Raw genomic sequence first — 12,786 nt, 5'->3', positions numbered from 1 at the left:
AAGTTTTCAGCTTTCATAAAATGCGGTTCGTCTGGCCCTCGCAATCTCTAGTTCCACAAGAACAATGTTTGGAGGTGTGAAGAGTTTGAATGATATGTCGGATGACCTTTAGATTGAAATGTAAGATACAAATGTTTCTGTTTTGACCGTTTTATCTTGTAGAGATTACATAAGACATGTCACTGGAGAAAGTTAATTTAGCTTTGAAAGTGAAATCGATTGCACTTTCTTTCACTTATCCATTTCATAGTCGGTACGGGGTTTATATTATTTGAATAATCAGTAATTCCAAATGGAATAGTTTCATCTTAGTTTATCAATCCATAGAAAATAAAAACAAATGGTAATCATTATCATTCAGTGGTGAGATTAATTGAATTTAAATTAGTCATTGATATAAAGAAAGTTGAGATATCATTTTTATTTAAAGAATTTTTGCCTTACTTTTAATTATGGACAATATTCCCCTTAGTATCCATGACTTGACCATGACCATGACTTGTTAAGTCCCGCCTCTTTACTGTGAATAGTGACGTGCACTTCATCACGAACAACCTATATGTACCTATTAGACAAGGAATTTTCATTGTATTACATTTTGAATACACTTGCATGCATGCTGGCTGGCTTTGGGCTGGTGGAAGGCTCCGGCCGTGGCTAGTTACCACCCTGCCGACAAAGACGTACCGCCAAGCGACTTAGCGTTCCGGTACGATGTCGTGTAGAAACAGAAAGGGGTGCGGATTTTCATCCTTCTCCTAACAAGTTAGCCCGCTTCCATCTTAGTTTGCATCATCACTTACCATCAGGTGAGATTGTAGTCATGGGCTAACTTGTGGAGAATAAAAAAAAATGCTTACCCTTGTTACAAGATTTATGCATGCCACTGACTGTGAGTTGCTATTAAGTTCATATTTGGATTAATAAGAGAGGCAGTTTATCCTGTAGTTCTGATGTTGTGTAGGAGTTTCAATAAAAGAGGGGAATGTAAAAAAATGTGCAAACAACTCTAGAAACACGTCGGAGCGGTTTAAAGGCCGCGTCCGGATTGCGAGGGGAAGGGGGTGGGGGGGAGCCCGGCGGAGGGCAGCATTCCAGCTCCAGCGGCCACGGCGACGTCACTCCGAGCTCCGAGCTCTGCTCCGTGCACTTCCCAGCCGATCTTTATGTTCCTACCTATGACGTGTGAAAGCTTTTTAAATGGGGTAGGCACTATAGTACAAAATGGAAAATTCTTTTACCAATACAGCCCCCCTAGCCAAGTGGCATGTCGATTGTCTTTCTACGATCGCTAACTAGAAATATGTATGGGAATGACATTTGCTATCGACAAGTCACGTGGTCAAGATCTGTTATTCCCATAAATTTTTCTAGATATCGAAGCGTTAGCGATCGTTGAAAGACGTGCCACTGGGCTAGGGGAGACATCTTTGCATCTATGAAGTTCAGGCCACTGTACCCATGTGAATTTAAACCGTATTACAAGAATCCTATCATTCATATTCATTAGCACCTATTAGAATTTACACAGTCGTTAGTGGATTCTATTATACAGAAATAGAAAAACAGGTGAAAATCACATTTGTCGGAATATAGTTCTTCCCAACAAACGATTTTTGGGACATACCGTGTTTTATGTACAAGCTCATAATTATATGGGCCCTGTATGGGTTCAAAACTAGATGGGCATTGCCCGACAATAGTCCGTGAGCTTTGCCTTTTTTATATTTCAATATTATAGTTTCGATCCCCTATAAGGTTCTCAGTCACGAGCTTTTTCATGAAACGTGGAGTTAATCTATCGGACATATTCCGATGAGATCACAATTTTAAGTTTTAGACGTTTTTTATTTCAGGATCTATCAAGAAATAACATCATATTCAGTACTAGCGGAAGCCCGCGACTTTGTTTGCGTGGAATTCAGTTTTTCTTTCCGCGGGAACCATGTTTTTTTCCGGGATGAAAAGTAGCCTTTGTATCAAACCAGAGTACAATAGCTTCAGTAGTAGCGGCGTTAAAGAATAACAAACATCCAAACAAACATCCATACAAACATCCAAACAAACCTCGATATAAGCTTTCGCATATATAATATTGTTAGGATCCACATTATTTATTTAAACATTTTATTAGCGTAGAGCTTTTATACGCCTGCCACTCCGTTTGCCTGAAATTCTGTTTTTTACAAATCCCGCAGGAACCATAAATTTTCCGGTATAAATGATGTGAGTGTCATAGGCTATATTTGATCCCCGTATTCTCATGGGAACGGGAACTACGCGGAAGAAACCGTGGGACTTCGGTTAGTTCATAATTAGTATGGATTTGTTACTGGATGCACTATATACCGTCCTAACATCTGTGTTGCGAGAGAAACGCATACATACGGTCGGTGCCCTCTGTTACCTTTTACTCCTAAAAATAGCTCAAGACACAGAATCACTATTTAGGTAGGTAGGTACTCAGTCATCTTTGAGATCACAGCGAGATTTATGACCGACTGTTAGTTACGTAAACGCACCAACTGGAGCAACACGCTGTTTTGAGCTTACGAGCTTTTACTTGTTATGTTGTTACTTGTAAAACTATTTAACATTAATACATACTCGTACTATGATAACGTATTTTAAACTAACGGACCACCTCGACTTCGTTTCAGTTTTTCACAAATCCCGCATTAACTATGTATTTTTTTGGAATAAAATGTACTCTATATGTTGCTTAAATAGCTTAGTGGTAAAAGTGCCCTTTTCATCATTGATAGGTGGTGGTACGATCCTCGTCCGATGGACTATTTCCGTACTCTCTCATAACACAGTCTTTTACAACTAATTGGAGGGTTACAACTAATTGGAGGGGATTGAGAATATTAGTCATATTTAATATATATGGCCTAGTATTCTAAGGAGATGGTCCAAAATTGTATGGAGCCCAGGTCCAGTCATTGTACCCTAGCGGAAATAAAAGAAAATATTTTTTTAAAACTATTTTTGATTATACAAATCTACGAATTTACTTTAATTGTTTCGGAAATAATATTCATTATCTCCCAAGAAATACAACACTATTATTAAAGGTAATAATGGCGGATTGATAACGTTTTCAATGCAGTAATCGATTTGACGTTTGCTGTCAATTGTCATGTCATAGTTGCTTTAAGGGCGCCATCTTGATATAACTCAAAAACTTGGGTTTTAATTAATTAATTTATTTCTTTTTATTTAGTTACATTTATTCACTTTAATAAATTTCAATAAGATCCTTGTATTTTTTTAATTTTAATGATACGGGGTACAAGAGTGGAACTGAAATGGACCATCTCCTTTAGCATTGCGCTATAAGTACATATTGTGGCAGTATTATTCTAAGGCTGCTCGAGGTTCTCGCATAGGCGAAGTCCAGAGCCATAAAGGGGTCGGCGCGTCGTTCGGGCCGAGGGATGCGGGGAGTCGCGTGCGCAGCTCGTCCCTGCCGGAGCAACGCCCCCGTCAAGGGCGGCCACGCTGCAAAATTCTGCAAGTCCGAACTTCGAGGCGATTCAGTGCATCGCGCCCCGCCGCGGCGGTCCCGCGCTCGCCGTCCGACCGATAGCTCGCGCGGCATCGTGGGCGCACGCCGCACGCACCGCCCTATGTTAAATAACTGTTATTTCGGTCTTTAATGGAAATGTTCCGCATTCCGCTCCTCTCTCATGTCATCATCTCATTAATTACGTGGTCAGCATTTCGTTCACGTAACGCTTTTAGTGACAATGTTTTTACGCATACTTTTATTTTTGTGATGAAAGTAAATGTATTATGAATGAGCGGATGCCGAAAACGGGTTTCATAAATGGAAGTGTAGTGTTATGAGTTCGGACAGATGACGTTTAACTTGGGATCTGATCGACAGTTTTTTACGATGCTGGACATACGGAAGCTGCCCAGACGCTCCATCTCGCTTATCGGTCCGTATATAATAAAAATGTTGTTTTTGATTTATTTCTCTTGTTGAGATAATTTAAATTCCCTCTTGCTGTTTGCTAGTAATAATATTTCCACAAATACTTACCAAAACATACTGATTGCGATTAGTTTTGTCTATTGATCTTTCCTGACACTTGCTAAAACAGAATTTTTGTCAAAAACTTAAACGAAATACCTTTAAACGAAACAATAAAATTGGTACAGATTCGCTTAATTCGGTAATACCCAGTAAGTAGATTAGGAATACATAATATCTTATTTAGGTAGGAATGTACCTGCTTATTATGTTTGGAATATTTTAGTAAATTGAAATTTACGAATAATGTGACTTAAAAATATTATATAGATAAATAAATAAGCACTTATTCAGTTTTCCTTTACTCTACTAAAGACGAATTTTCATCCAAAAGGAAAATGCTAAATGACCGCCATTTTTACCAACAAAGGAGGAGGTTCAATGACTAAAATGACTGACTTATTGATTGATTGATTCATCAACGGAGCACTAATACTACTTTAAATTAGGACTGTAAGTAGATGTTATAACGTACAACTAATAAGGAATTTATCGAAATTTCAACTTAAAGGGGGAGGACCCCCTTGATAGCAAAGGAGTAAGTTTGTACGAATGTCTTTGTTATAAATGAAGGCAGAAAATAATTACAACTACTGGTTTTAAATAATGACGCGTTTCCGGTTTTTGGATATACGAGTACCTTCTTACACATTTTGAAAACGGGAAACGGGGGCTGTAATTTTGTCTGAGTAGGTTTTTTACAAAGATTCTTTATATCAAACAAACGGACAAACTGGTCCGCGATTTAACTTTAAACACTTATAACTTCAAAGGGTTACTTTTAGTTAATTGTTCCCTGAAACTTAAACAAAATATTATCATAGATACCTAGGTTAAGCCAACCGTTTTCCGAAAACATTTATGGATTTGGTTTTTGTCACAGTTTGTCTAGTGAATGTAGATATATGCTTATTTCTGCCGCGATACTTAATTTCTTAATACACATAACTGAAAAGTTGGAGGTGCCCCGGACCGGATTCGAACCTACACTCTCCGGAATTGGAGGCAGAGGTCACATCCACTGAGCTATCACGGCTCTACGTCTATGACGACGAATATTATATTACTATATATTAATAATAATGACCAGTGGTTGTAATACCAACAACTTCCCATCTCCGGGCTGGCTGGCGGGTGGAAGGCTTCGGCCGTGGCTAGTTACCACCCTACCAACAAAGACGTACCGCCAAGCTATTTAGCGTTCCGGTACGATATCGTGTAGAAACCAAAAGAGGTGTGGATTTTCATCCACCTCATCCTCATCTATTTAGCGTTCCGGTACGATATCGTGTAGAAACCAAAAGAGGTGTGGATTTTCATCCACCTCCTAACAAGTTAGCCCGCTTCCATCTTAGATTGCACTATCACTTACTATCAGGTGAGATGTAGTCAAAGGCTAATTTGTAAAGAATAAAAAAATATATATAATATATCATGTAGGCCAATGCTTGTTTCGTCAACTAGGTATATAAAAATTGCATACTTTTTTTTATTATTATTAGCATCATGAAATAGGTAATTAAGTAAATACGAGTAGATGGGTGTCATAGGTACGTTCAGTGAGAGCGTGTAATGGTCAGATCTTCGTTAATTTTATAAAAAACTGAACTTATCATGTCAACTCATACTCATACTACTTACCATAAACATAGATAAGAACGGTAGGCAACTACAGAGTTTGGACCATGGGGGCTCCCAAAAATGAGGTTACCGGATTCTTTAAATTATATTTTTTATATAATTTAGTGCACGCTGTGAGATATATCGTCAGATACTTTTAGCTTCGTGGCAAAACAAACTCGGGCCCAAATTATACGAATGATACAGATCTACAAATTGGCCATAAATTAGGACAATTAAGCAGAACTCATGAGGCCAATTTTCAAAAAAATCTATATTTGCCTAATCAGGTAAATTACTTGTTACAGGTAGGCAATAATTTGTATCAGCTGTTTGACATAAAATTCATTTCATTATCTGTGTCTAACTGACAGGCCACTGTTTTACCATGTTTTACTTTTATCAAATTAACTTTTAATGATATTTGACAGTGACATTCATTGATTGACTTTGACATTGACAGCCCGCGTTTGCAAAGACAACTGATACTCATTGAAATTCACATCAAAGAGGATATAATAAATTACTACGATAATCAGATCCAGCTTTGTAAATGCAAAGCTGGATCGGTGTGAAAATCTGAATATCGGCTAAGATGGAGTAATCTAGTAAAATATACAAGATTTTTGGTAGGCACATTGTTTTTTGTCTGTAGTGTTCTAAAAAGTTGGCCTAATTTCTCTCCAAAAAAATCTCCATTTACAAAATGATGGAAGTCTGGCTATCGCCGACTTAGACTATAAGTGAACCTACCTACCGCACGTATGAATTGCTTACTATTCAATATAATATAGGTTGACACAAACACGCATTAAGCATTTTCGGTGTTTCACAATTTAATTTCCGTTCAACCATTGTTGTAACACAACTCTTGGTATTTTTATGAGTGTTTTTAACGAGTTTAGGCGTAATCTTACAAAGTGGATATATTTTTAACAAGAAGTTATGGAAACCGCATGGACTTCTGAAAATTCTTAACTATTGGCAGGCATATTGGCATTTATAATGTTTTTCTCACGTAAGTTTTACTTTTACTCTTTTTACGAGTTATTTTTCCTTTTATTTGAAGACATGTTACTTTAATTTGTTTGATTGTATGTTGATGTTGGCATGGGTCCTGCAAAATCAATTTGTATATGTAGAGTAAGTATAAAAAAATATGTTTTATTACTTAATAATACAGTGTGAGTAGGAACAGAAATGCACCTTTACCTGAAATATAATTGTACCCATTAGTTACATATGCCAATAATTGACTAAATTTTAATTTAGTATTTTTAAATATTAAGTACAGACAAGTCGCTGGTTGCAGGCGGCTCCGGACTGTTAGGTATTGAAGTTTTTACAAAAAGCCTTTGTTTAGCAGTGGACATGCATTGGTTGATATGATGATGATGAAATATTATTTGGATAATAAAAAATTATCGTAGGAAGTATTTTATTGGAGGTTATTGGAGGTCCAATCAATAAAATTCAATAAGGTTTCAAAATACAAAATTAAGTAGCAATTGAGTTAAAATACTAAAATTTTGCATTTCAAATGATTTGAAGTATTGCTAAAGAAAATCTATTTATAGAAACTTAATTGTTTCCTATTAGAATCCTATAGCAACTCATCGCGTTAACCTGCCGCCAACTCAAGCGTGACGTAATTGCTCTTGCACGTTCCGTGGGGCTACTTCACATGTAGAGCTTCGAAAGCTACACGATCATATTAATCCGTATTGTTGCTGTTAGAATTACAAAAGTTTCTTGCTTTTTATAGCAGACATTGTAGGTACTGTTTTTATTCGAAACTTCGGAAAATGCGATCACGAAGCCATATTCATCATTATCAACCCATATTCAGCTGACTGCTGAGCTCTCCTCTCAGAATGAGAGGGGTTAGGCCAATAGTCCACCACGCAGACCCAATGCGGATTGGCAGACTTCACACACGCAGAAAATTAAGAAAATTCTCTGGTATGCACGTTTACTCACGAAGTTTTCCTTCACTGGGACACGTTATATTTAATTTCTTAAAATGCACACAAATGGAGGTGGATGCCCCGGACCGGATTCAAACCCACACCCTCCGGAATCGGAGGTTAAGGAGCTAAAACTAGAAGTTCTTGTCAAAAAGACCGAGTAAATCATCTTTTACTTTTGTTTGATTAGGTACTATTGAACTAAACAATATATACTATATTTAATAAGAACTTATATTAATAAATCAATCATAAATATACCTTTGCAGGTATCTACAATTTATCAGATTCCATTTATTTTTTAAGTATATAACTGGATGAACGGTGTTATCATGCTGCGAGATCTTGTGCTATGGATTGCTCATCCAATGTATTATAATGTACGTGACTAGGGCACACTTAAAGTATGTAGATATGTTTTAAGACAAATCATTATACATATGGTAGAGTACAGCTACTCTTTTACTTTTAATTAGTTTCGAAAGTGCTTGTAAACTAAGCCTAATTTAAATAAATGAACTTTGACTTTGACTTAGACGATCTGGAAATAGGTTTTGAGATGTGTCAATGATACAGGTGTATTTAAAACACATTTACTAGGTTATAAAATACTCAGAAATGTATAATGCTTTACTAAGTACAGGGTCAACTTGGTATTTAGGACCATACGTAGGTAATATTACTGAGAAGTCAAAAATAGCTATTCTGTAGTCTGCACAACATGAGACTAATATAAAGTCTTAATACTTATACATATAGGTAAAGGCCGTTAATATGGTCTGTAGAAAATATTTACAACTAAATAAATAGTTTCAATGCTGTTTGAACGAATAAATGAAAATGTGGCTTTTAGGAAGGACATGAAAACGGCATTTGGATTACACAAAGCCAAGTTTCAGTGGTCGTAACAGTTGTATAAACATACTGAAGCGTGCCGTCTCTCGAAAAATGTATGCCCAATGACGTTATTAGTGAATACATGGGTATTGAAAAATACAAATTTCATCAGTTTTACTCGCGAATATCGCCCGACAAGTTTCATTAAATGTTGAAAAAATATTCAAATTGAGTGATGTACAAACAAAAGTTGTTAGTGACGAATACAAAATCTTACAGCATTATTAAAATTCGTCATTCGCGTATTTTGCATCCAATTGAGGAAGAAGGTATTTTTTTAACACATGTGATATTGAGATATTTTATTGTTCTGAACTGATTTCAGAATCGGAGGTTTTTCGATTCGATTCGAATGTTTGTTACCTCCTAATTCTGCCATTTTTAACTGACTTTGATTTTTTTTATATGAAAGGATATAAATGGGATCATAGTTTGGTTTTTCATGGAAATGGAAAAGCAATTTTTGGATTTCCAATCAAAATAAATTCAGAATTTATTTTGATTGAAAATCCAAAAATTGCTTTTCTATGACTTTCTGTGGTGTTTACGGTCATTAGAATGTTTTCGTGTTCCAATGTTTTCGGAAATTCGTAATTATTCATTAATCATGTACAGATTTCTTGACAGTGAAGTGTTTTTGCAAAAAATTCAACCGACTTCATAAATACTAGATTAAAAAACGAAAATATCACCATAGCTATGTGCTATATAGTAAAGCGGCGCATTTAATGCTTTAAAATATCAATTTAGGTTTTTGTGCGGCCTACGTTTAGCTTTAAAAGTTTGAAATAAACAAGCCATTTAGTTCATTTATTTATGTTACCCAAACGGGTATGTAAATTAAAGCTTTCAGATACCACGAAGAACGATTGCGTGTTGGAAATTAGGACAAAACGGTAGCAGTCCATATTACAAAGTTATTTAAAGAACTTTTATGTGAATTTAAACTTAACGTTACTTAACTTAAGTAAATAAATTAGTAATTAATATTTTTTTATATCTCATTTCAGATCGTGTCAGCAAAAGTGATGCCGAAGACAAAAGCCTTTCGAATGATGAAACGCCATTACCGTCCTGCCCACGACAGCCTCCTGATGGAGTGGAAACACCTTCTGATGCTATTGAGAAAACTCCAGACTTGCCCACTCGTCTACCACCACGACTCTCGACTGGAAGCGGTTGGAATAACACTCGACCTCGGTTTTCCTATACGTCGCGAACTCAAGATGCAAGAAGTGAGGCTAGTGTAAAAGATAAGATTGCTATGTTTTCCAATGATGTCGCAACATCAACTGATCGCTTAGACAAGTGCGGAACGTTGCCCATTAGATCGCATTCGACTCTAAGGAAGAATTCAACTCCATATCCGAGTAATTATTCTGAAGTGTCATCCTTAGACAGACGCTTAACAAAATCTCAAGATAACCTTGATGAAACACCTCGCTCATTTAAACGAAATGCTGATAGACCTGAAGTTCTTGGTGCTTTAGAAAACACAAACCCAGAAAAAAATACTAAGCGATTTAATCAACCAGAAGTAAGCAGTAAACCTCTGTTTTATGGAAGTACAACAACCCTGCAATCTGAAACAACATTTAATCGTCCATCTTATCATGTCCGAAGTATTAGTGATGACAATAGCAACAAAAATAGTTCAACACATAAGTCTAACTTAGAATATTTAATTGAACAAAGGAAAAAGTCCATGTCAAAACTGCGAGGATTAGTTATTCCCGAAGTACAATCTCCTATCGTAGATTTGCCAGAGATTAAAGTTCTAGACTCGCTGTCCAAAACATTCCTGTATAATCCATCGAACAAAGAAATTAAAAAAGAAACCAGTTTAGCCAAGTCGAAATCTATAACATTAACTGATAATAAGTGGAAAACGAACTTCATACCAAATAACATTCCAAAATACTCACCAGCGTTTAAGCGGAAATCATTACAAGTGTACACTCCTACATCTTTATCAAAAGAATCTACACCAGAACGCAAATTATTCGAAAAAATTGACGCTATTAACAGAAAAACTAATTATAACAATCCCCCTGCTTTGAAGCCAATACGGAGTTCATATGAATATTCCAAAACATCACTTACAAAATCAGGTGCATTATTTAATAAAGACTTATATAAAAGTATTAACTCCAATGGCAATATACAAGACTTTAAAAATGTGGAAATCAAAATATGCACGACGACAGACATAATAGATAGTGACAATGATTCTGCAATGAGTTCAACTCAGTCAAGCTATCGTTCATCAGCATCTTCACCTATGCATACAATAGAACATGTAGAGTCTGATAGTTCACGTTTATCGCCAAGAATTTCACATTATAATAACTATTCACTTATCAAATGTGAAATACCTAATAAATGCACTACTGATAAAACTTTTGATGATTACAATAAGAGGAAAATTTGTCGATCTATGTCTTCGGATACCAACATATCACTTAGTTCTTCAGCAGGTTCAGCGGCAACTTCAGGGTCACAAGCAAGTTGTAGCTCTCTTGAAAGTTCTGTCGCTGACTCGGACAAGAGAAAAGTTTCAAAAGTTTATAACGTTGATACTATTAATAGAAGAAACATTGTTGCGTCGGCAAAATGTAGAAGTGGAAGAGATGTCAAGCTCAAGTCGCCGGTTGTTGAAACTAAATTCTCACATGAGTCTCCCAACAGATCTCCCAGTCCAACAAATAAATCGTCTGATCGCCTTTCTACACTCACATCAGCGGTGAGTGCTATAGCAACTAAAGGTGACAGGCGACGAAATAAAATTATTGTTGACAGTGATTCTGACTCAGACAGTGAAGTTAATATTCGCCAGCGGAAATCAGAGTTCAAAAATACACGATTGAAACGAAATTCCAGTTTATCAAACAAAACTAAACAAAATGACATGATTCAAGACGTAGACAAAGGAGAGGTATCGAAATCTACAAAAGATGAAACTGCAAATGAAATCAACAAAGGTTGTCTAGAATACTGTGATAGCGTGAAAACCGTATCTTTGCAGAAGAAAAATAGTTTTGGTTCAAATCTGAATAACAAGGAAATAAAAAAAGTGGAAAAGGTCAGCGAAATACGTAATGTATCTTCATTTAATGAAGCACGTGAATCTTCTAATAGCAATATTAAAATAAAGAGTGCACCTTCTTTTACAAAAAAAGATAAAAGCACAAGCCTTAATCCTGTAAATACTAAAAATAGTGACCTTACTAAGACCTCGACACAAATTTTCCGACTTATAAAGGGTGCTGGCACTGGTGTGGGCTTAATTTTAGCTGGAGGAATTGATTGTGAGGCGAAAGATGTCACTGTAAGTTAATGCGAATTCATCTTCAAACATTTTACTTGAAAATTGATCATAAATAATAAAAATAAATGTTTAATTTTCAAGGTACATCGAGTTTTAGAAGATGGCATTGCTGCTAAAGCTGGAATCAAAAGGGGATCGAAAGTTACGAACATAAATGGCAATTCAATGTTAGGCTTGACACATGCACAGTCTGTAACTATTCTGAAGGTATAAAATATTAAATATTTACCTTCAAAAATTCCAATGATAAATTCAATATCATTTACTAATAAATAATATCTGTTTCAGGAGCAGCGATCAGAAGTTATTATTGAAATAGAAAATGTAGTCCAACAAAACGGAAATCTTAAAGTATACGGCTCTGAACACGGTACGTAAAATATTCGTTGCACATTTAAATTTTCTTAGTTACAATAACATAATACGAAGTAAATCTCCTTCAGATAAAGAGAAGCTATGTTACGTGTATATTCAAATATTTCATACGAAATAAATTGATAGCAAGAAAGGCTTATTTGACCAAATTTATCTCACAGTTAAAAGTTATTGCCCTTTACGTACGGGTACGAGTATAAAAGGGCAATAAGGGTACGAGTATACCTATTGATGTCGTCATGCTAATCACGGAAAGCACAAATAGCCTGAAACAAAGAAAAAGTTAATATACAAGTAACAACATCTCATGGGTTATTTTCTTTTTTTCAGCGGAGTCGACCGGAGACCAAACTGATGCTGCTACCAGACAAGATGTTGACAAAAAAGGCAGACCAGTAGTGACCGTTATGCTCGAAAAGGCTGGTGGTGGAGCTGGTTTAGGTTTTGGCTTGGACGGAGGACGCGATTCTCCTCAGGGCGATCGCCCCCTAACAATTAAAAAGCTCTTTGCAGGTAACTATAACACCATATTTTATTCGTTTTGTAGGAGTATTAAC

At 36.0% G+C, this 12,786-nt stretch overlaps 1 protein-coding gene across 2 annotated transcripts in view; it reads left to right on the top strand.

Moving 5' to 3' along the window:
- Window positions 1-12,786, top strand: part of LOC112046907 (uncharacterized) — a 67,021-nt gene that overhangs the window by 51,150 nt on the left and 3,085 nt on the right. The window contains exons 4-7 of one of the 2 annotated variants that reach the window (XM_052884197.1): window positions 9,537-11,608; window positions 11,936-12,061; window positions 12,143-12,224; window positions 12,560-12,742. In XM_052884197.1, the coding sequence (XP_052740157.1) occupies window positions 9,537-11,608; window positions 11,936-12,061; window positions 12,143-12,224; window positions 12,560-12,742 (2,463 nt within the window). Of the gene's footprint in view, window positions 1-9,536; window positions 11,855-11,935; window positions 12,062-12,142; window positions 12,225-12,559; window positions 12,743-12,786 lie in introns of both variants that reach the window. The other variant, XM_024083752.2, reaches the window with a different exon arrangement.

This window comes from Bicyclus anynana, chromosome 1 (genome assembly GCF_947172395.1).
Source record: "Bicyclus anynana chromosome 1, ilBicAnyn1.1, whole genome shotgun sequence".
Classification (NCBI taxonomy): Eukaryota; Metazoa; Arthropoda; class Insecta; order Lepidoptera; family Nymphalidae; genus Bicyclus; species Bicyclus anynana.
The sequence above is the reverse complement of the archived record's forward strand: the minus strand, read 5'-3'. Positions and strand labels throughout refer to the sequence as shown.